This window comes from Primulina huaijiensis, chromosome 8 (assembly GCF_012295235.1).
Source record: "Primulina huaijiensis isolate GDHJ02 chromosome 8, ASM1229523v2, whole genome shotgun sequence".
Taxonomy (NCBI): domain Eukaryota; kingdom Viridiplantae; phylum Streptophyta; class Magnoliopsida; order Lamiales; family Gesneriaceae; genus Primulina; species Primulina huaijiensis.
This window is the reverse complement of record NC_133313.1, coordinates 2,090,723-2,113,292: the sequence shown is the minus strand read 5'-3', so window position 1 is coordinate 2,113,292 and position 22,570 is coordinate 2,090,723. Positions and strand designations below refer to the sequence as shown.

Genomic DNA, 22,570 nt, shown 5'->3' with positions numbered 1-22,570 from the left:
TATTAATACACGTTAAATAGTACAAAGAAATAATCAAATTATATTGATCTAAAACTGGTTCGTGTTTTTTTAGTGTTGCATACTGAGATCATTTATTAAAAATTCATTATGATATTTTTTGATATCCCAACTATGGTGTAGGTTTGGACATGCTACATTTATTCGTTTGATTTGATTTTATTTGGTTAAGCGTGCTTGAGTGAGAGAAGTAATTTAGTTAGTGCTAAGAAGCTTTCGTACATCGTGTTGTTGACGTTGCTCCATTTGATCTGAATGAACAAGTGAGCCATAAAAAAATGACATCAGATCTTAATAAATAACTCTGTCTCGACTATGAACAAAGACGATAGTAGGGAATGACTAACACTAATACTAAGGGTACGAAACACCACTTACAACGAGGTTCATGGGACTAATTGCCAGACCCGTCGGCTCCCAATTAGGTACAATCTTTCATGTCTACCTGTCGCTTTCTATGTGACACTATGTTGCTACAAGCATAAAGAAATAAAAGTGCATTTCGGCTAGCATTTATAACTTTTGACCTTGTGCTAATCATTTGATCTTACAAATTGGTCTCGAATTTCCGAATAAGCATATTAATATCTTTCTTGGGGTTGATTGACATCTTGGGAGGCTCTCGTATGTCATGTTATTGACATTACTCTGTTTAATTTGGTTGGTCAAGTGAGTCGTACAAATGTAACGTCAAATCTTATTGAGTAATTTTGTCTTTGCTGAAGACATGACCGATAGTAGAGAATGGGTAAGATTGCTCTCGATGATTGGAGACAACAACGACAATTAGGCATACCCCAAAGTCTCTCTCAAATCAATGGCCTAACAACTCGATCAGTCGACGATCATGTATGTGCAGTGTCTGTATGTCGTTTAGCATAATCTTCTGCGATATTACATAAATAAAGTTGTAATTTGGCTAAAAACTATAGCTCAATCATAAGAGTATGATTCTAAATTAAGACAAATTTGAATTTTGAACAATTATTTATCCACAAAATAGATTTAAAAAAAAAAACTGATTGGTTTTGCTCCAACGAGTTTTGGCCATTGGGTCTCACAGTGAAGGGCCCCACATTTAAAAAGACTGTGGAGGAATTTAATTTTTTGGTTCGAAAGATTAGAATATGTTTATGAAAATATATCTTGAAATGTTAGAAATAATATATTTAATATAATATCAACAAAATATTAAAAATCACAAACAACTCCACGATCTATAAACACAATGATATGAATCAATCTATCTAAAAAACGATTGAACGTATTCGAACTCAGTTCAACTTGATAAATTCAATTATGAATCAAATATTTTTCGATTCAACCTGAAAATCTCACAAACTGACAAAATTCGTTTGCACATCCAGATAGACGGGCAGGAGTAAAACATTTGGCCCTCAATTCAATATTTTTTTTTATAACAAAAAACTACAAAATCTTTAATGTAAAATATTTAATAAAGAATTGTATACACACAGTTTTACCCACATTGAATAGTTTTAGAATGAGGTTAAAATTGAGATTTGTGGGAAGCCTTCTACCAAATTTTATCCGAGAGAAATGCAAGTACATCGTTTCAAATGACAAATTTTATATATTCAGTTCATATTTCTAAAAAATATGCCAAATCTTTCCCAACAGAACCAATTAGCTTAGCTCACTCGGGTGCGCATGTAATGAACACATTAACAATTTCAATACCTTGGATCCTCGGATAACAAGGAAGATTTGAGATTTGAATCCTCTACTCTAACTGAAAACACAGCAAAAATTGTTTTACATTTTTTAAACGAGATGATCAGTTGATCATCTCATATCATGACAATTGTTCAGATTTATCTGACACATTTGATATATATCATCTTGTATAAAATGTGTTGTGTTTATAACTTAAGTACATAACATATTATCCAAATCCGAAGATTTGACTCTCAATTTTTAGTTTTTTTTTCAAAGTAGTCACCTCATATGTGTATATTTTTTGAGCATGAGGAGAGATGCTACAATTGATTCTAACTTGAAGCTTTGATGTCAGATGAATGTATATTCTATATTGAAAAAAATTGTAATTTTTTTTATAAATTTTTTTGAAGAAAATCGTAATTTTTTATATAAAAAAAATTGTTTGAAGAATAGATTTCAAACTATCTCATGGATCTTCATATGAAATCATTATCGGGACAAATGAGAAAAGATTGTATATAACAGCAGCAAACATAACAGCAGCAACTAACGGCTAACAAAGCACAACAAAATTTCCTTAAACGAGCCACATATGGATATCCTATTGGAGAACATAAAGCATGTCCCATAAAAACAGTAATACTTTCCCCTTCAGAAGGTCACAAAAAGTTACAAGAGGGAACGGATTGGGGTATAACATAGGAGTACCGAAACATAACAAGAGGATCATCGGTACCGACGAAGGGATAATGTTTGGTTCCTCTTCCATGTAGCCCTTCTTGAAGGGCGAGCTTTGTGGTGAAGGTGGCCCTTTCCACGCAGACCCCTGAACTTCTTTCCGGCAGAGGTAAGTCCTCGAAGTTCTCTATGTTTGTGAACTGGATTGCAAATCCAATCCAGTTAATCCTTGGGTCCTTTCGGATGGTGGTGTGGGCCGGATCGATCAAAATAACTTCAAAATACTTGTAAGTAGAGTCCTGCATTATACAAAGAGTTGGAACACTACTTATGAAGAATATTGGAAAGACCTATGCATCGACAAGGCAAATACTGAAGATTACTGTTTAAAGAGATGATTGTTATCACAAGCTTTCTACTTCAATATCAAATATGATAGCATGTTACTATGGCAAGCATGAGGTCAAACTTTTGAAAAAATTTAGTCACAACTTATATTCTTCAGTACATTTGCGAAGAAACTGAATAGGTGATTTAATCATTGAATTCCTCCCATGCCATTCAACTTTAGACATCTAATTGCCCAAGGTATTACTAGTGTACACATGTCAACATTAGTTATCACCATAGCAGAGAAAATAAATACTTTACCCAACAAAAAAGAATAGAAATGCTAAAGGAAGCATGTTAACACAAGGCAAACCTCATTGATCCAATAAGAATTCAAAACCCTCAGTCCACCCAGTTTTCTTCCAGCACGCTCTTCTGCAACAGAGCGCTTGCTGCGCTGGAATTTCAGTTGTGTAACACCCTGGTTGGTGGGTTTTCCATACACAATTCCTTTGGAAACGGGCCTCTTCCTTCCACCACGTCTTACACGGACACGGTATATCACATAACCCTGGTAGATAACATTCAGACACATAAAATCACTGAAAAAAACTGCTGGAGATAAGGATCAAGAAGGCATCGAAAAAAAACTTAACAATATTTCAAGGAATATACAGCCCTATCACACCCAAGAGCAGAAATATTCCATTAATCAACCGCCCATCATTAAAAAAATTAGTATACTTTAAGTAAATCAAATCAAAATGAGCATAGTGGCATCACACAACTAAGGCAATTAAGGAGTCCATTGAGTGCAACATCGATTCTCCTAAAAAGTCCTGTCCAATGAAATGTTCAATCAATAATAATCGCGATTAATTCAGGCATTCCGCAAGTAACATGAATATCAAACAAAAACCGAATATTACTCACTTACCCACGTTCACCTATGGTTGATAAAATTTAAATGACGTCCCATAAAACAAATTCAAACAAAGTACAAGACGGAAAGAAAACTCATTTCAAGTTCATCTGATCTACAGGAAAAACCAGATATTATGAAAAAACCACGAATCCAACATAATCACCAGATACACCTTAAAAATAAGAAAATTCCAATCAAATCCTTACCTGCTTCGCCTTGTAGCCCAGCCGTCGAGCTTTATCCGGGCGCGTCGAGTGAGTGACACGAACAACAGATGGAAGCTGGCGGTACTCCCAGCAGCGCACCCTAAGCAAGAACCGCATAACATCGGATTGTTTTTTCTTCCATAACTCCGATACGTACGTATAAGCACCTGTGATGGGAATCACAAGATCAATCCAAATGAATAAAAAAAATCAGTAAAAATAATTCATTTCCACCAGGATAACATCATTTATGATTCTGAGCACATGTTATTGATCTATCAAATGAAATTAAAGCAGGAAATTAGGGATCGGAGAGGTCATAGGCGGGGAAACGCACCCATTGCTGCTGCGGGTAACTAGTAGCATCATGACTTATTTAAAAAAAAATCCACAAGTTAATTTACATAAATGTCCTTTTGTTTAAGTGTAAATATACCATTAACTTAAATTTTTAACATTAAATCCATCTTCTATCATTCAGTCGACTTCAAACTAGGTTTTTCTTCCGTCGATCTCCTTCATTTCCTTTCCGACGACGATTCTCAATGCAAATCGTCTTTTTCTTCCCATCAATTTTTGATACAGATCCTTCCAATCTAAGCAAACTCAATCGAACAAATGACTGACAAAATTCTGATAATATTAACGTTTTGTTCTTGGTCGACCAAAATATTGGGTCGACAAAGCTTTGGGCTTGGTCGACCAAGAGCTTGGGTTGAAGCTTGGTCGACCAAGCTCTTGATCGACCAAAGAGCTTGGTCGACCAAAAGACCAAAAAATGTTTGGTCGACCAAGCTTATGGTCTACCCATTTAAGCTTGGTCGACCCATGGGTAGACCATCGGCTCTTGGTCGACCAAGCTCTTGGTCGACCAAAGAGCAAATGTTTGGTCGACCAAGCTTATGGTCTACCCAAAATGGGTAGACCATAGACCATGGGTAGACCATCGGCTCTTGCTTGGTCGACCAAAAATGTTTGGTCGACCATGGGTAGACCAAGCTTATGGTCTACCCATTTTGGGTAGACCATAATGGTAAACCAAGCTTATGGTCTACCCAGCTTTGGTCGATCAAAGTTTTTGCTTGTGTAGACCTAAAATTTGGTCTATCCAACATCGACTTAGTGTTTATTGATCAGTTTTTGGGTCGACCTTGTTGATATTTGGGTCGACCATGTTAATCTCTCGGTCGACCAATGTTGATTTTGGGTCGATCAAGGTTGCTTTTGGGTCGATCATTTTTCTAACATATGAATTCATATATTTGACAAATATGACCGATAATTACTTAATTTTGACAGATAATTAAACAATTTTGACCAATGTTGCATGTTTTTAACATATGAATCACATAATTTCACAAGTATGTTCTATAATGTTACATGATTATGTTACATGTTATGACATATGAGTCACAATTTCACAACTATGTTACATGTGTTTTGACATATGAGCCACAATTTCACAATTATGTTATATGTTTTAACATATGAATCACAATTTCACAATTATATTATATGTTTTAACATACGAATCACAATTTCACAACTATGCTACATGTTTTAACATATGAATCACAATTTCACAACCAACTATGTTACATGTGGTTTTAACATATGAAACACAATTTCACAACTATGCTACATGTTTTAACATATGAATCACCATTTCACAACAAACTATGTTACATGTGTTTTGACATATGAGCCACAATTTCACAATTATGTTATATGTTTTAACATATGAATCACAATTTCACAAGTATGTTATATAATATTACAANTTTTTGGGTCGACCTTGTTTCTTTGCTTTTGGGTCGACCCAAAGGTATATCCTACAAAATTCAACAAAAATTAAGAGAATAAGATAATTAGAATAGACAAAAATTAATTATAATAATAATAATAAAAACTTGACATAATTGTGGATTTTCTTAGTCAACCAAAATTAGTTGACCAAGAAAAATTTCAAACTTTCATCTTGGTCGACCAACAAAATTTTGGTCGACCAAGAAAATTAATCTTGGTCGACCTATGATACTTGGTCGACCAATTTTTTTGGGTGGACTCTTATTTTTTCTCAAAGTAGATTTTTGGTCGACTAAATTGATTTTGTGTCGACAGATCCTGTTTTGGGGAAAAAAGGTAGATGACTCGTAAATTCTAATTGGGGAAAGATGTGTGTCGACCGAGAAGAAAAAAAGATGAAAATTAATTAAGTTAAAGAGTTTAATTGCAGTTAATATAATAATCAAAAGTCAACTCTTTGTTTCTTAAAAATAAAGTCAGAGTCCTTGTTTTTTAAATACTTTTTCTCTCACTCCTATTTTTTTAATTGGCCCGATGGAATTAAGGTTTTTGTCTTCCATTCTGAAGTCCAAGGTTCCAAGGTTTGGGCTTTGTTCTCTCGGGCTGGAACTCAAATGTTGGGCTAAATTTTTCTGAAATGGGCCTTGTTTATTGTGCTTATTTAGCTTTGACACTTGGGTTATGTTTGGTTGGAAGGTTTGGATAAACTAATGATTAGTATGTAAATGATAAAGAAAATGATTGTGATAGTATTGTAATATATGGTGTAAAATAATATTATGTATGGTAAGATTTTTAAGTGTAGGATAATTTTGAATTTTTTGATGAGAAGACAAAATTGCCCTTCCCCTTCGCGGCGGCGGCCGGAAATGTCAGCCGGCGGCGGCGGCCGGCTGGTGCTCGACCGGGTTCGGCCGGCGGCTATCGTGGCGGCGGCGGCGGCGGCGGTCGGTGGCGGGAATTGGTGGTGAGTTTGAATATAAGAGAAATGTAAAATTGGAAAAATAGGAGGTATTAAGAGTTGAATAAATAATCCTAGGGGGTGAGGAGGTATTATTTTAACCTATCTAATATAATTTAATCATTCATAGGAGGGATTGACTTGGTTAAATAATCATGCGTACCAAACAGCTGACTAAGTAGGATAAAATAATCTATCCCGGCTAATCATCCGAACCAAATGCAGCGTTGATCTCTTTTATTCATTGTCCGAACTGATCAATATTAACTTTTTTTTTAAAATATCCTGCTAATCAACACCTCTTATCTACATTTTTATTTACTATCTTAATTTATAATATCATTTATATATTATCATAAATAAATATTTTATGACTATAATCTTAATTAATTTATTAATAATATATCTTAGTTTAGTTTAATAAATTAATAATACATTTCAATAATTAATATTTAACAATTATCTATATTTATAATTTTCTTATATATAAATTTAACATTAATTATTAAGTTTAAAAAATTAAAAAAAAATGTAAAATGAAATACAAAATAGCCATTGGAGGAAAAAATATATTTTAAAAAACGGCTCTAATAATCAGCAAACGTGGGCCCGCACCCCCACACGCTCGTGCAGATAGAGCGTATGTGCGTGCGTGCGCTGCCACCCAAAGGAAAGACATAAAAACATGAACAAAATCCTCTATCGCAATATCGCATACATATCCTATTTGATAACCATATTGATCCTTAATTTTTGTTATTTGATAAGTTAATATATAAATAATTGTTATTATTATATCATATAAGAAAAAATATATATAAAAGAAATATCGTTAAAAAGAACAAAAACAGTTATTTTATTTTAAAGTAGCGTTTGTTAGAACTTCTATGAAATATTTCTTAGATTTTAACTCCATGAAAGTCTTTGTGAGTGTCAATTTCAGATTCAAATTCTATAAATTTTATCTAAAAGTTAGAAGAAAGATTGTCATGTTTTTTCTTGCTTATATATATATATTTTTGTTTAGAGTTTTAAGTTTACAAGTTGACATTTATTATATCCTAATAAATATTATCATATTACATTTTTTTAAATTAATATTGTGTAGAATAGAATGTTTGATGTTTTATCAAAATTTATAGCTGGTGGTATTGGTGCAAATCAAATATTTTAACTCGTACAACATCTCAAGCATCATGGTTTGATCACTCTTCCAGTAAAGACAATTATTACACTCAACAATCTCCCTCCCAATAATTGCACTCCTTGGAGTCTATGAGAATCGAACTTGTGACCTTATCTCTGGTATCAATTGTAAGACCAAGTTCTTGTAGCTTTACCAAAAGCTATAGTTGGTGATATCGGTGCAACTCAAATCTTTTAAATTGTACAGCAGCTCAAACACCACAGTTCGATCATTCTTTCAATATAGACAATTATTGCACCTAACATTTGTACTTTTATAATTTACATTTTCAGAATTTTTTTAATACAAATTTATCATATTTTATATTTTATATTTATTAATATTATATAATTTTTTCAAGCATTAATATCATAAAAAATTAAATTATTATTTATACAATATTCATAGTGTCTAAATCGATTGAGATAATATTTGACCTGTCATTATAATAATATGTAAACAAAATATTCAATTTAAGAAATTTATATATGAACTATCTTTCAAAATTATTACTCGTACAAACAAAAATTCATATTATTTTTCAAATCAGTCTTTTATCAAAATATTTATTTATTTTAATACGAATTGATAATTATTTTATTGCTTTTATTTTTGTACTAAATCATATTTTATATTTGAAAGACTTCTTGTTTTGAATTTTCTCTTCCGCTCTTATATTCTCCGCTGCCGATTCCGAAGCGTCAAACACTTGCAAATTCAGGGTTTGGGAGCAGTTGATCGTTGCTTGACTGATGTTTGCTGATTCTTGAGTTAATGACGGTTAATTTCTCTCCATTTTTTTAACTGATGATTAATCGGCCGTGGTACTGTTGGTTGATTCTGTTTTTCTTGTTTGATCATTTTACGAGGATTATATGATGCTCTTTCGTTGTAAGACATGGCTTGATTTCTTTGGTTGCTATTTCCTGGTTTACCAAGTTGAGAATTTGTTTGAACTTATCCTTTTTTTGGTGGTCTATGCGAATCAATTTTTTGGCTATAAAGTTGGAAAGAAAATGAAAGATAGTTTGCAAAATCAACCTTTAGCTTTTAATGAAGAATCTGGTGATTTTTATGTTTACAAAAGATTGGAGAATCGGGAAAAAAGTTATCCAGGGCAGGAATTAGCATCTAGATTTATTTACGTTTCATAAAAGACTTCTTTTTTACTAATTTGATAAGTATATTCTCATCAATTGTTGGTTTTGTTGCTTAAAATGGACAGATAGAGTAAAATTATTATCTCCAGTCAGATTTGGTGTTCGAGGACAGTACAAATGCCTTCAATTATATCGCCTCAGTGGCAAGAAAAGGCCAATGTTTTCTTTCAATCCTCGGGTATTTATTTGAATTTTGATAATTTCTAGTTGGTCCTTCTCTATTTATGTTCTTTTAGCACATCTAAGTGCATAAAATGGAGATCAGATGACAGTTCTTATGAATAGGAGAGAAGCTTAAAGAAGCAGGGCAATCTGCTGGAAGTTTTGTTGGGGAAGCTGCCAAGGACGCGAAAGAAAATGTTGTTGATGTGGCAGGGAAAGTCGGCTCTGCAGTCAAAAGCCGGTGGGCACTCTTCCAGCAGCCATCTACAAGACATGCAATGCAGGAACGTCTTATTTCTGCTGCTGCCACCAGCAGCATGTTTTTAAGGAGGGGATTTTCAGAAACTAAAGACAAGGTTTCCGTGGGAAAAACTAAGGTTGAAGAGGTAATAAAGCAGGAATACTCGATGACAGGAGTACATGATGTTTAATTTTTTTTATTAAATACAATTGATGTGTGGCGTAGCTTTGCTCTACTTCAAGCAAGTGGAATTAATAATTACTTTACCTTATTAATCGTCTCATAAAACACCATTGTTAGATGAGATACAGAATAAATGACAAAATGCCTGGATCTGAATTTTTTTATCAAATCTTTTTGGTATATAGTTGATTCTTATTTGATTGATGCTACTTTTTATGGTAGCCGGTAGGTACTGTTTGCTAGTTTGTGTCCATTACAAGTTCCCACTTATTGCATGGTTTTGTTCTGCATCTGTAAACTAGGCATAACATCTGCCCATTTGATAAATACTTTCAATACTTGGTTCGTTCAAGATCACTTTTAATCTGTCTGGACATCAAGTTACTCAATGATAAAAGAAAATTTTGTTTTCCGATTGTGCAAACTTCGAAGATATTATAAGTCTACAATTGATGATGCTTCCATAAAAATTATGATGTTGGGTTTCATTCTATAATACTAATAAAAAAGGATTCTTCATTTTGTGAGTGCTGATCAAACATTTTATGAAACTGTATATGGAAAAATAATCTTTCATGAATACATATTTATGCATGTCTTCAGATTGACAAGAAGAAGAATGTTCAAGACATCAATATCATGAACATAATTCACACAAATTCTGTCTTATTTCTTCTCATTGTCTTGTTTCTCATGGTTTCTTTTGATATTCAGGTATGGTTTGACATGCATGATTTATGTATTGCATTCGAAACAAGAATAAGTTGTTTCCATTAGTTCTGCAATGGGAGGTGCAATGATGATAAAATTATTGTACAGGTGGCCAAGAAGACTGCACAAAAAAGTAAAACTCTTCTGACAGACATTGAGAGATGGCAAAAGGTGCAGAAAGTCCTTTGTTCATTTTTGTTCAAACAAAGAATGTTTCTAACTTCTCTTTTTTATCATTTCTGCAGGGAGTTGCAAGTACTGATGGTAGGTTTTTGATGCTTTTGTTGTTTAATGAACTAGTAGTCAGGTGTACAAAAGGAAACCAACATGGAGATACTTTGACGAATTTACAAAAACTGACAATGGATTTTATTTTGTTTAGCTTTGTGTAGTTATTTTATGTGAGATCTTTACTTGATGGAGTACATGTTCTATGAGCTACTAACTATTTTATACCTCTGTTCTAGAAACTACTCGTTCCAAAGCTAAATAAATGTTGCATGCAATGCCTCCTAATTTAATTTGATGTAGACAATCACTTTTCTTGTTGATCTGTCAGTATTTGGAGTCCCAGTTGAGGTTACTGTCCAGCGCCAACAGTCTAGCACTCCAATTCCAAATATATTGATCAAATGTTCAGATTATCTTATATTATCAGGTGATTAGGGAAAGCAAAAATAATGAATTTAATTTTTGTTTATATCATTAAAAATATATTTACTCAGTTTAGGTTCTCATTTTATGATTTAGGATTGAACTCCCAGGAGTTGTTCAAGGCCCAGGGAGACAAAAAGGTTATTCGGCAGTTGGTGTCCTTGTACAATCACGGTATATCTTACTTTCATCCTTACGTGAATTTATGTTATTTGCATCTTTTCCACTTGTTTTTTTTATGTTTTATCTGTATATCCAGATCCAGATGCAACTCTTCCAGAGGGTGTAAACTCAATTGACATCGCAGTTCTTATTAAATGTTACATTGCAAGCCTTCCTGAACCATTAACCTCCTTTGAGTTGTACGATGAAATAAAAAATGCTCGAACCAACATTCATTTAATGAGAAATATTCTCAAGAAACTTCCAACTGTTAAATACATGACATTGGAACTAGTGACTGCCCTTTTGCGTCATGTTGGCGAGAAATCTCCTCTTAACAAGGTAAACTTCTCCCCTCTTTGGTGTGCATGAGAGTTCCTTTCTTTGACTCTGAGAATTCCACTTTAAGAGTGTCTATTGAATTAGCATTTAGCGAGCTAACTTGTGCCTTCCAACCGGTGCTGGGCTTTGGGGAGTACAGCGATTCTAAGCGCTACGTGATATTCTGAAGTTTGATGTTCTAAAGTACAGCACTGCACTTCCCATATTCCAACAAATGTTTAATTTAGACATTCCATGATTATGTGACCTATCATATTTGGGAGCATAAATTCAGAATATTGAGTGTATCCTCAATTTTTACTTGATAGCAATGCTTAAATGGTTGCAAACTTGTTACAGATGGATACTCGAAGCCTTGCAATGGAAATGGCTCCTGTCATTATGTGGCGGAAAGGCCAAGGACCTGAGCACTATAAACAATATTGGAATGATCCATCAAAGCTTGATCCTAAGACTAATATAGATTCTGCTTCCAACTTCAGTGCATGGGACATGCTTGCAGGTGATCTAGCATCCATTGCATATGATCCTGATTTTTTTTTTGTCATAAATGTTTTTTTTATTCGAACATGTTAATGTGTAAATGTTCATTGGTATGAATCAGATGCATCACAAACATTCTTTAGAAAGCTTATTTTTTGCTCTTCCTAATTCATCATCTTGCCGTGGTACAATTTTAGTGATAATATACAGTAGTAATGACTAATGATTGACCATATATGGTTGTTTGGGATACTGACTAGAATGTGCCCTTTCTTTCTCTGGATCTTTAGTTAATGCACAATCTAGTAATAATATAAGAACTTGGGCCATGTTGGTTTTGTCTCTTCTGAAAATGTAATTTGATATAAAATGAATCGAACAATGTGATCTGTGTTGGATTTGTTTTTTAAACGAGAAATTACCATGTCATGTAAAAATAAATTGCGTTCTTTAGTATAATAACAATATAATTAAGATTTGGGAGTGATAAAAAAAATTGAAATTCAAATAACAATTGAATGAGAAAGTGTGAAACTGGTAGAAATATGTTTCGCGGGATATTTGTTGAAATGAGATAGGAACCGTTTGTTTTTGTTATTTGTACAAGAATGCGCTTTTATTAAATAGATTTTAAAAGCACGTTTTTTTTCATATATTGTATATAAGCTAATATACAGAACTTAGTTAGATAGAAGAAACATTTTATCAAATCAGTGAAGTTTTCTCTCAATGCGCTCGTTTCTTCACAGTTTTTATCTCCAAAATATTATTGGATGGCAGCATATTTTTAATTGTTATTTATGTCCCGATATGCAGCTGAGAAGTTCATGACATGTAACATATCTTTTGCTGCTTCTAGTTATTCTAAATCACATCTATTGTCACGTTGCAGATGACTGTGAAAGTATAGATACGTCATCTTCTATCCCCCTCGATGATGGAATGTCAGTCGACTTTTGGGCTATTGAAGTTATTCAGTGTTTGATTGAACATCACAATGCTGTTTTCACAGATGCCAACGAGACCATCTGGAGGTGATTCTTGACAATATTTCCCACTTATGCACATATTCTTTATGGTACTATCCTGAGACCAATAAACATGTCAATAAAATTATCAGAATGCCTATAAAATCCCCAAGCTGGTAGTCTTTTGCAGCAAGGAGACATTGTTAGTGGCGTTTTGTAGATTTTATTTGTATTTGTCGTAGTTTTCGGAAATGATTGGTTTAGGTTGGAGTCGGAACATGTTATTTAGAAAAGAAAAATTGTGAAGAATTACGAGAGCGCACACACACACACACATATCTACTTATATTAAAGCGTGAATCCGCTCAAAATGGTCAGTTTTCTCCTGGTACCAGGTAACACTCCTTACAGGTATCTCTTACAACACATCACTGCGTAGGGCCAAAACCACGTGTGAGCTCTTTTCTCCACCTCTTAGAAAGAAAAGAACTTGAAATCATCATGAGTTAATAGTGTTTGGTGACATTTAAATTATTGCGAATGACATGAATCGGTTCAAAATCTTTAAAAAAATTAACATACCAGCATTGTGTATATTGTGTTCCTATAGATGTTTGAATTCTTATTATATTGTTAAGAATGTGTACAGAATTGGTGTTAGGATTCTTATTTTTTAAATATCCAAAATACTCTTACCACAACAATTATTTGAAGGGATGATAATTATAAAATAATTATATACTAGAATAACCTGAATAATCCTACCAATGTTAGGATAAAAATTGAGTTTAAGAGGAGAATCTTTAAAAAATTTTGCCATTTAAAAATGACTTCAGTGGATAGTAACATACAACTAAAAAGTATTTGACAATCATGTATCAAAATTTTAACTTATCAATAGTTCTTATACTAAAATGTTTACTCTAATATAATTAAACATTAGTTTTAAAAACTAACTTAATGTAAGGCCAAATTTCCTTTCTAGATTTTGGTAGGAGACCTTTTTAATGAATCCCTCTTTTTATTATTTCTTGCTACAACCAAGACAATATCTATACTACATTAAAAAAAAGATAATATATTAGAATAACTAGCCTGGTATGATCATTTCAAAATTACAATTATCACTTTTTTTAATTAATTTACTATTGATTTATTTGGTAATTTATCCAACAAAAATAAAATTATTACAAAAAGTAGACAATATATTATCTAATTAATTAAATAAATATTTATATATAACTATCCCAAATAACTTGAAACAATTAAAGAAAAAATAAAACTACAAAATAAAAATAATAATAATAATTCAAATTTCAAATTTCCCCACTAAAAAATATTAAACATAAACCAAATTATGTAAGCACACAACACATGCATGTATATATTATTAAGTACGAACTACCATTAAACAAGTGGATTAAACTAAATAAGTTGAAAACGAAGTATGAACACATATATTAGCTAGCTATTTTTAAATCACAAAACACTGAATTAGTTAAGTTCAAGTGTTACTCAAACTTGATAACGATATTAAATTTTTTTTGCAGATTAATTATATTAATTCTTTAATTAATTTATGGGACCACATTAAACTTTTACTTTTAAAACATATCCGTCATTAAAAGCTCCCTTTTTATGATTTACATACAAATATACGCACTCAAGCTTTGCCCCGACCTGAGGCTGAACATAGGGTTTTTAATAAAATATTATAAAAACCAAAAAAGTTGCTGAACTATAACAAAATGAGAGAATTTTAAAATCATAGCAATATGAGGAACAATTTGTGAAGATCATTTATTTTAATGACAATTAATTATCAAACAATAATTATTTGATTTAAAGCTGTAGCGGAAAAAAAGTTTAAAATACTTTAAAATGAATCTCAGGCCTAGAAAAATTTCGACATGACCTTCCCGCAATTAAGACATCTGAAAAACTCAAGCAACAGTTTATATCAAAATATACTCCGAATATAGTCATTTAAAACAAAAACCGAAATCAAACAACCTATAGCTGCACTGACCAGGACTAAGCAGAAATTGAAACTTACCAATTACTTACTAGATCATAAGAATCATAGAGTCGACTTAGAACATCACAAAAACAACCAAATATCACTACAGATACACGGGACATCTCCCTGGCAAATAAACTACAACACAAGACTGAAACAAACTTTAAGACATATATATAGACTAACTGGGAGACTCCACTGAACAGAACCAAGCAATCCAACCTCAATCCCGAGCTCCACCGGCGGAACCTCGACCTGATGCTGCAAAACAACTCGGGAGATCTACCATGATGCCCAAAAGCAACCATAGCAGCCCCCCAGTAAACAACTGAGGTTAGGATTCTAGTATGAGACAGTTCAACAATAACAACAATAAACATAAATCATTCATAATCATATAATTAAATGTAATATGCAATGCATGAACGGCTCAACGATTATCGGGATAACATGAGCCAATAAACGGTACGATAACAACTTGAATAATGCTCGAGCAATAACTCAGGGGAGCTACATCGTCATACAGCTAAACCGTCCTACTAAGTATACGAGGTATGCCAGGCTGTGCTGAATAACACCCCTGACTCGGCCTCCATACAGCTGATACGATACAACATGATGGCACAACAGAACAAACTAGACGACACAATTCCAGCGCTCACCTCAAAAGGCTGCACTAACCATGAGATTGTTCAATCATATCTATGGTCTCATGTGTATCAATGTAAATAGGCCTATCAGCCATACAATGATCCCAAGATAAACAACAGTGTCAGATAACAATAGATATCAACAAAGGGCCAACAAAAACGATAAGGCTCAACATGAATGTCATAACAGTATGTTCTATGCTAAATGCCAATAATATGTCACAATAATAAACATATACCAAAACGAAAATATTTAACAACTTACAGCAGTCAACAAATCATAGATACGATCAGAGCAACACATTATGACATTTAAAACATAATTTATATTTTACCCTCGTATGTTACTGAGCTGTAACATGACTATACCAACTTGACAATTCCAAAGATCAACTTTACTTCAAAATCCTCAGCATAAACAGAACAACAATAAGCCGATCATGAAAACTGCATTTTATTCTAATGTCCAATTTGGCACTAAAAGCTTAAAATTCATATATCACTCAATATTAACTCAAATCAATATCCGCCAATTGAAAATGAAAGAAAACTCAATTATCTAAGTTTTTCCAGTTGAAACCATATTCAATTCTCAATCATTTGAACCCAACATTACATTGAATTCAAGATATTGAATCTGTTCTCGGACAAAACTCCAGCCACTAAGCAGTTTCAGTAAAGCGAGCATAACTCTATCCATTCTTGATAGAATTAAAATATTCTAGTACCATTTCCAAGAATACTCATAGGTCTACAACTTTCATTTTATCCAAAAGTCCAGAATCCACATGGAAACAGGTCATATTCTCGAATTACAAAAACATTTCTACACAGCTCAAATGCAGAATTTGGTTTTAACATATTTTGATAGAAAAATCATATCAAATCCGTTTCTAATCGAAATACCATTTTTCCAGTGGCTATAGACAGCTAACGCAAATCACTACAAGGTTTGTTGAGGTCATTTCTACAAATTTGAGTTGTAAAAATCGCAGCAACACAAAAACTACTCACCCAAACCCGGGAGAATTCGTGCATAAAACAGAGCACCGGAACAGCAGCTTTGATCTACCCGAATCCTTGCTCAAAATTCGTGATTTATAGCTTAAATTGAAGTTTAGGATGTTAGGAAGAAAACCTTTCAAGAATTTTTGAGTTTCGGCTCGAGACGGAGGAGATATAGCGATTTTACGGTAGCTGCTACAAGGGTTGCAGGAAGAGGGGTTGAGGGAAATGAATTTTCTTTCCTTTCTTCTCTCGTTTCTTCATTTTAGAATGGGGTGTGTGTGTATGTATGTATAAATATAATAATTGGTCACCAAGAATAGTAACTCAAACCCATTTATCTCGGTTTGTATTTATTTTGCTCTCGTGTGTTATTTAAACTTTATATGTATTTTATATCGTTAAATTCTCCGATATTCTAATATACATATTTTTAACACACTTTCTAAAATTATTTGGCATAAATAATTATTTTAATTTACAACTCAATAATTATTCTAATTATACCAAATTACTGGATAATTAATTACATGACCTTACACAATTCCTCTTATCCTAGTATAATATTTATAGAATCGAGTGATTACCATTTTATTAAAAACTATAACTCGTGGTAAATATACAACTCAAATATTTTTATTCGTACAACAACTCACGCACCGTGTTTTGAATTATCTACCCAGCAGGGAGAATTATTGTACCCAACAATCTCCCTCTCAATAATTGCACATCTTGCAATCAATAAGAATCGAATCCATGACCTCGGCCCTGATGCCAAACGCAGCAATGACTGCTTGTCGTTTTATCTAATGTATAGCAGGGACAATTTTTGTACCCAACAATATTAAAAAAATGGCNATTTACACTTACATCTGTGTGTATGTATTTATATATCAATATTACTTATAGATTGAAAATATCTTAAGTTTTGATGATAGCAATTTGTGTTGTTTAAGAGTCTAGCTCCTATTTGCTTGTATTCATAGGTTTTCTAACTCGATGTCGTGAAATCAAGTTGGACAACACTCTTGTTGATTCATATAAATCAAGTTGCGAACAGGTTCAAGGCGCACTCCAACTATACCGCAGACTCTAGCTGATCAAATTTATCATATAGAATACCATTGACAGATCATGAACAATATCCTACCAACCCTCGATTGATGAGAATGTTTCTTAAAATGTCAAGATTCAATCAAGCTTTCAGAAGCCAAAATCGTAAAAAGCAAAAAGTATTAAATGCAGTGTACTTTGAAAAGAAGTTGACAATGCTATTTTACTGGATGTTAGTACATATAATCGTTGAAAAGTTTTTGACCGCTGAGAGATCTTCGAGTATAAATATGTAGATTCAAGATTGAAGAATATATAAGATTAAAGCTTTTACAATATGCAATATACAAGATTTCGAGCACTTTTATTCTTTCAATATCATGATGCTCACTAGCGAACACTTAGATCCTATATCAGATCATCAAGGATCGTTTTGTGCTACTTCACCAATTCTAGCCGTTCAAAGCTATATGTTGAAAAACCGTGTTGTATCTTTTTGAACCGAGGGTTCCCAAAAGACAACCAAATATTTACACTGTTGTTTAAGTTGTCTTTAAGAGTTTCGATTTAGGCTATGATAATTTTTAATCGAAGTATGTACAAGAATTGTATGAATTAAAATCTTTTAGTAGATTCTTTCGTAAGTGAAATAAGAGATGACATAAGAGTTATTTTTCAAACATCTATAAAACATTGTGTTCTTTACTTTGAGATTTATATTTCTGTCTGTTTTGATTTATTTATCTAGCCGTATTGTTAAAAGATTATCTACACTGAATATATTATATCACTAGTCTAACCAAACCATTTTTGCACTCTAAAATCTTTTTCAATGGTTCAACTATCTACATCCGTTCAAAAAGTCATTAACAGTTAATAATTGTTAAGATCAGCTCGAACTATTTAAATTTTTTAAAAATTGTCATTCACCTTCTCTAACTTTTTTACGATCCCAACAATTCTTTTATTCTATTTTATGTTATATATTTTAACTTATTCGTAAAATTGATTCATAAAATTATGTTTTTAAATGATTCATATAATAAAATGTGAATAACGTTACTTATACACATAATAAATTAATTTTCAAATGAATTCATCATATTAAACTTTTATTTAATAATTTACTAAAATCAAATGTTGATGAATTTTCAAATCAATTCATCATATTAAACTTTTATTTAATAATTTATTAAAAATCAAATGTTGATGTGACAAAATAAAATTAATTATAACAGGTTTTATTTATTTTACTTTAGTTTTTTTTATGGTGATATATATAACAATCCGATGAACAATTTCTCGGATTTGTTCCTCGGATCCACTATAATATTAAAACAATATCCACTAATTTTTGTTAAAAAAATAAAATTCCATCTATGTCATGATGCATATATATTTGATTAAAAATCAATTGTTTGTGACAAAATAAAATTAATCTATAATAAGTTTTTATTTATTTTATTTTAGTTTTTATGGTCAATATCTATAACGATCCGAGGAACAACTCGGATCCTACTATAATAAAATTAAAAAAGTGGCTACTGATTTTTTTTTAATTTTAAAAAATACAAAATTCCACCAATGTCATGATGCATATCTATGTTTGTTTGATAATAATTTACACTTCCAATTGTGTGTATATATTTATATGTCAATATTATTTCATCTATTTTACGTTATATATTCTAAATTTGATTCATCAAATTATTTTTCAAAAAAAGTAAAAATTGATTCATATAATAAAGTGAGAACAACATCAAATATACACATAATAAGTGAATTTTAAAAACAATTCATTTTATTAAACTTTTATTTAGTTTGGCAAAAATATTTTATTTTTGTAACATTTTAGGTTGGAGGAATCAAGTTGTCGTCGTTGAATGCTCAAACGAGGATGATGAATGGTTAAGTTGACTTTCATGTTTAGTCCAGTCTTACGAGCCCACTTCCTCCCTTTGAATAGTACATAAAACATACAAAAAGACTTGAAGATCCGCATATACGATGCAACAAAACAAAGTAAACCTTTAAAACTTACGTATATATATAAAAAAACCAAGGTAAATTTCATTTATAGTTGTCAGTTCTGATAAATATGCGTATGCGTAGACATGTGGACAGACATTACAGCATATGAATTACGGCACGGTGACGGCTGACGCTCTCGGATGAGGAAGCGTCATTCATTGGAAACTTCCCAGGATTTTTCTAAGCATGCGTTTCATTTCCCATTGAAGGAAGTAGTACACCAACACAGAGAATGTCAAGGTTCAAGTGGGAAATTGGGTAAGTGATTCTTGCTCTGGTTCTTAGGAATTTGCTTTATTGTCGATTTTGAAGATTTATTTGAATTTGTTTATTTCTGGGTTGTTTTAGATTTCCTTTTTCTTGTTTAATTTTAGGAAAAACTTCAAGAAATGTTGGAAAAGATATGTTTTTGTGTGTATGTTTGAATAGAAGGGCAATGTCCTGATTTTCTTGAAGTATGGAGTGTTAAATGTGTTTTTTGTGGTTTGTGGTCTTAGTTTTTTACTCGATGTGTTAAATTTTTTTATTTATTTGGCATTTAAATATATTTGATGCCATGCCCAGAGTTGCAAAAAGAAACTTAAATTTCTATCCTACTGGGCTTTGGTTCGGCTGATTCCCCGTGGCGGCCGTTGAAAGATGGTTCCGGAACAGTCTCAGTGGCCATCAATACAAAGTTTCATGCTGTAAAGGGTGAAGTGCTAATGGAAATCACCGATTGAATCCAAAACTGCTGATTTGTTATATACATTTATAAAAATTTCCGTGATGGTCGTTGTCACTGATCCGTGGAATACTAGCATCCCTGATGGCCTCTGCGACTTTTTTCGCTAACCAACTAACGAGAGTGAGCATGCATATAACATCGAGTTCTCAATCTCTTAATGTTGCAGCAGATTGCTTTGAAGTATTATAAGTTTTAAGATGGAGGGGAATAAATATACTGTGGTGGAAGGCTTGGACGAATTGCCACCTTTATCAGATTTAGTTGTTGCAGTAGCTTTAAGTGGAGGTAAAAAAGACAAATATACTGTGAAATGGGCGTTGGAGAAATTTGTTCCAGAACAACAGATGCACTTCAAGTTGATACATGTCCGCCCCAAGATATCGAGAATTCCAACGCCGAGTAAGTTTTTTTCCCCTTGAACATCATCATTGATGAAGAACGAAATTATACAAGAGACTAAAGTGAAGTACTTTAACTGTTTAGTAATCCATGATATTGGGAGAATATGAGAAATGGAGTTTCATAGATTTTGCTTTTAATCCAACTCTTTCTTTAACTTGACATGGGCCGTGGTGAAGAGTTTGTTATAACCAGGTGAATGAGATCGATGGTAATGTAGTGAATCATGAAGCATATGTTTTTATATATGCCTAACTTCGTCAATCTGGTGATAGAATTTTGTTATACGGATTGAAAACTAGAATTAAAAGTGTGCTCAGAAACATCAAATGCCGTAAACGCGGTAAAGCTGAATAAAGTAAATATAAACTGTCTTAGATTTGGCAGCTTGATGCAACTCGTCTGAACTCATAAGAACCTCATTCTGGTTATTTTGTATTCTACTCTTCAGTGGGAAATTATATTCCTATTTCCGGAGTACGAGATGACGTAGCAGCTGCATATAGAAAGGATATAGAAAGTCAAGTGAATGAAAAACTTCTTCCCTACAAGAAGATATGTAGTCAGAAAAAGGTCAGAATGGATCATCTCTGGTAAGATTTCCCGTGTTGTGGTGCTTATCAAAGAGTTTCACTTGCAGGTGCGCGTAGAAATTGAGCAAATTGAATCAGATGACGTGGTATCTGCAATATCTGAGGAAATCCGCCAACATATGATCAATAAACTTGTGATAGGTGTTTCTTCTCGTCCATTTTTCTCAAGGTACGAAGTATGTGTGACTTCTAAAAGTATCGTGTGTGACAGTTTCACAACAAATTCTGATCAGTAGCTTGTTTTCTTCTGCTCTCTAGTATATCTCTGTTCACGCTTAATGAAACGACATATTCCTCAGATAGATAAAATACTTAGATCAGCATGTAAAAAGTTTCATGCAATCATGCTGAACTGGATTATTAATAACACTCACGATTGTAGATTTGCTGTCAACAAACTTGTGCGAGGCGAATTCTTGATAAGCAATAATAAGAAGTAGATTTGCGATATCGACAACCACTGTCTGGTTTGTATGTGCACAACTTTTTGTCGTTTGTTATCAGCTTCTAAAACCTGCTTCTCAGGCCATCTCCAACCCAAAAATCTGTTTTGGTGCAAATTATGTACTAAAATAGTACAATTTCTGCACCAAAATGCAACTCACTCTCCAACCCATTTACTTCAAATCTCTCTCCAACCCATTTACTTCAAATCTTACTTTAAAAAGTATACTCTTCATGTGTGTCCTCTATATGTTTTCATTCACATTGTTATCTTTGTATTTGATTCAGTTATGTGTTATCTTTGTATTTCAATTATGTGTTGTAATTTTTAGTTAAAAATTGCAGTGTTGCTAAATCAAATCTTTGATGAATTATTTATATTTATGAGAATTAAAAAAATAAAAAATAAAATAAAAAACTAGAAATCTATTTATAAATTTAATAATATAATTATGATTAATTTTTTTGTGTTTGATTTTTTTTTACGAATTGTATTGTTATATTTAATCATTATGTAATTTTACTTATCAATTATATAATATTATTATCTAAAAAAAATCATTTAACAAAAAATTATAATAATTAAAAAAAATAGAGATAGCTTTGTAATTTGGCGCAGAGCTATTTTCTACGAAAATAGCCCAGCCCCATGGGAGAATAATTCCCACGCTATTTTTGTGCAGGGTTGGAGTTGCCCTCATAATCTCATTCTTCCATATAAAATCAAGTATCTTCATGTCATTTTAAATTTTTTTTATCTATTTATGTACTTGACATCATCATCATTAT

General features: G+C 32.4%; 2 protein-coding genes and 1 pseudogene across 9 annotated transcripts in view; 2 read left to right on the top strand and 1 right to left on the bottom strand.

Annotated features, from left to right (window-relative positions):
* Positions 1-2,255: 2,255 nt before the first annotated feature.
* On the bottom strand, positions 2,256-4,193 carry LOC140982278 (large ribosomal subunit protein eL15-like; annotated as a pseudogene).
* A 4,226-nt stretch (positions 4,194-8,419) lies between these two features.
* LOC140983603 (uncharacterized Rho GTPase-activating protein At5g61530) lies at positions 8,420-13,358 on the top strand. 4 transcript variants are annotated; one of them, XM_073450702.1, is made up of 10 exons: positions 8,420-8,573; positions 9,019-9,131; positions 9,239-9,501; positions 10,359-10,421; positions 10,496-10,514; positions 10,810-10,908; positions 11,001-11,078; positions 11,164-11,408; positions 11,748-11,910; positions 12,784-13,358. In XM_073450702.1, exons 2-10 carry the CDS (start codon positions 9,071-9,073, stop codon positions 12,927-12,929), a joined length of 1,137 nt encoding a protein of 378 aa, XP_073306803.1. In that variant the 5' UTR covers positions 8,420-8,573; positions 9,019-9,070; the 3' UTR covers positions 12,930-13,358. The 4 variants fall into 4 exon arrangements, with proteins under 4 accessions (XP_073306803.1, XP_073306805.1, XP_073306802.1 ...); XM_073450704.1 differs by having other exon boundaries at positions 8,421-8,563; XM_073450701.1 differs by having other exon boundaries at positions 8,421-8,573; positions 9,023-9,131.
* A 6,122-nt stretch (positions 13,359-19,480) lies between these two features.
* The window catches only part of LOC140983028 (U-box domain-containing protein 35), an 8,499-nt gene continuing 5,409 nt past the window's right edge, over positions 19,481-22,570 (top strand). Inside the window, exons 1-5 of one of the 5 annotated variants that reach the window (XM_073449891.1) lie at positions 19,481-19,609; positions 19,712-19,876; positions 20,515-20,744; positions 21,196-21,317; positions 21,385-21,506. In XM_073449891.1, the coding sequence (XP_073305992.1) occupies positions 20,543-20,744; positions 21,196-21,317; positions 21,385-21,506 (446 nt within the window). In that variant the 5' untranslated portion in view covers positions 19,481-19,609; positions 19,712-19,876; positions 20,515-20,542. The other 4 variants (XM_073449889.1, XM_073449890.1, XM_073449892.1 and 1 more) reach the window with 4 other exon arrangements.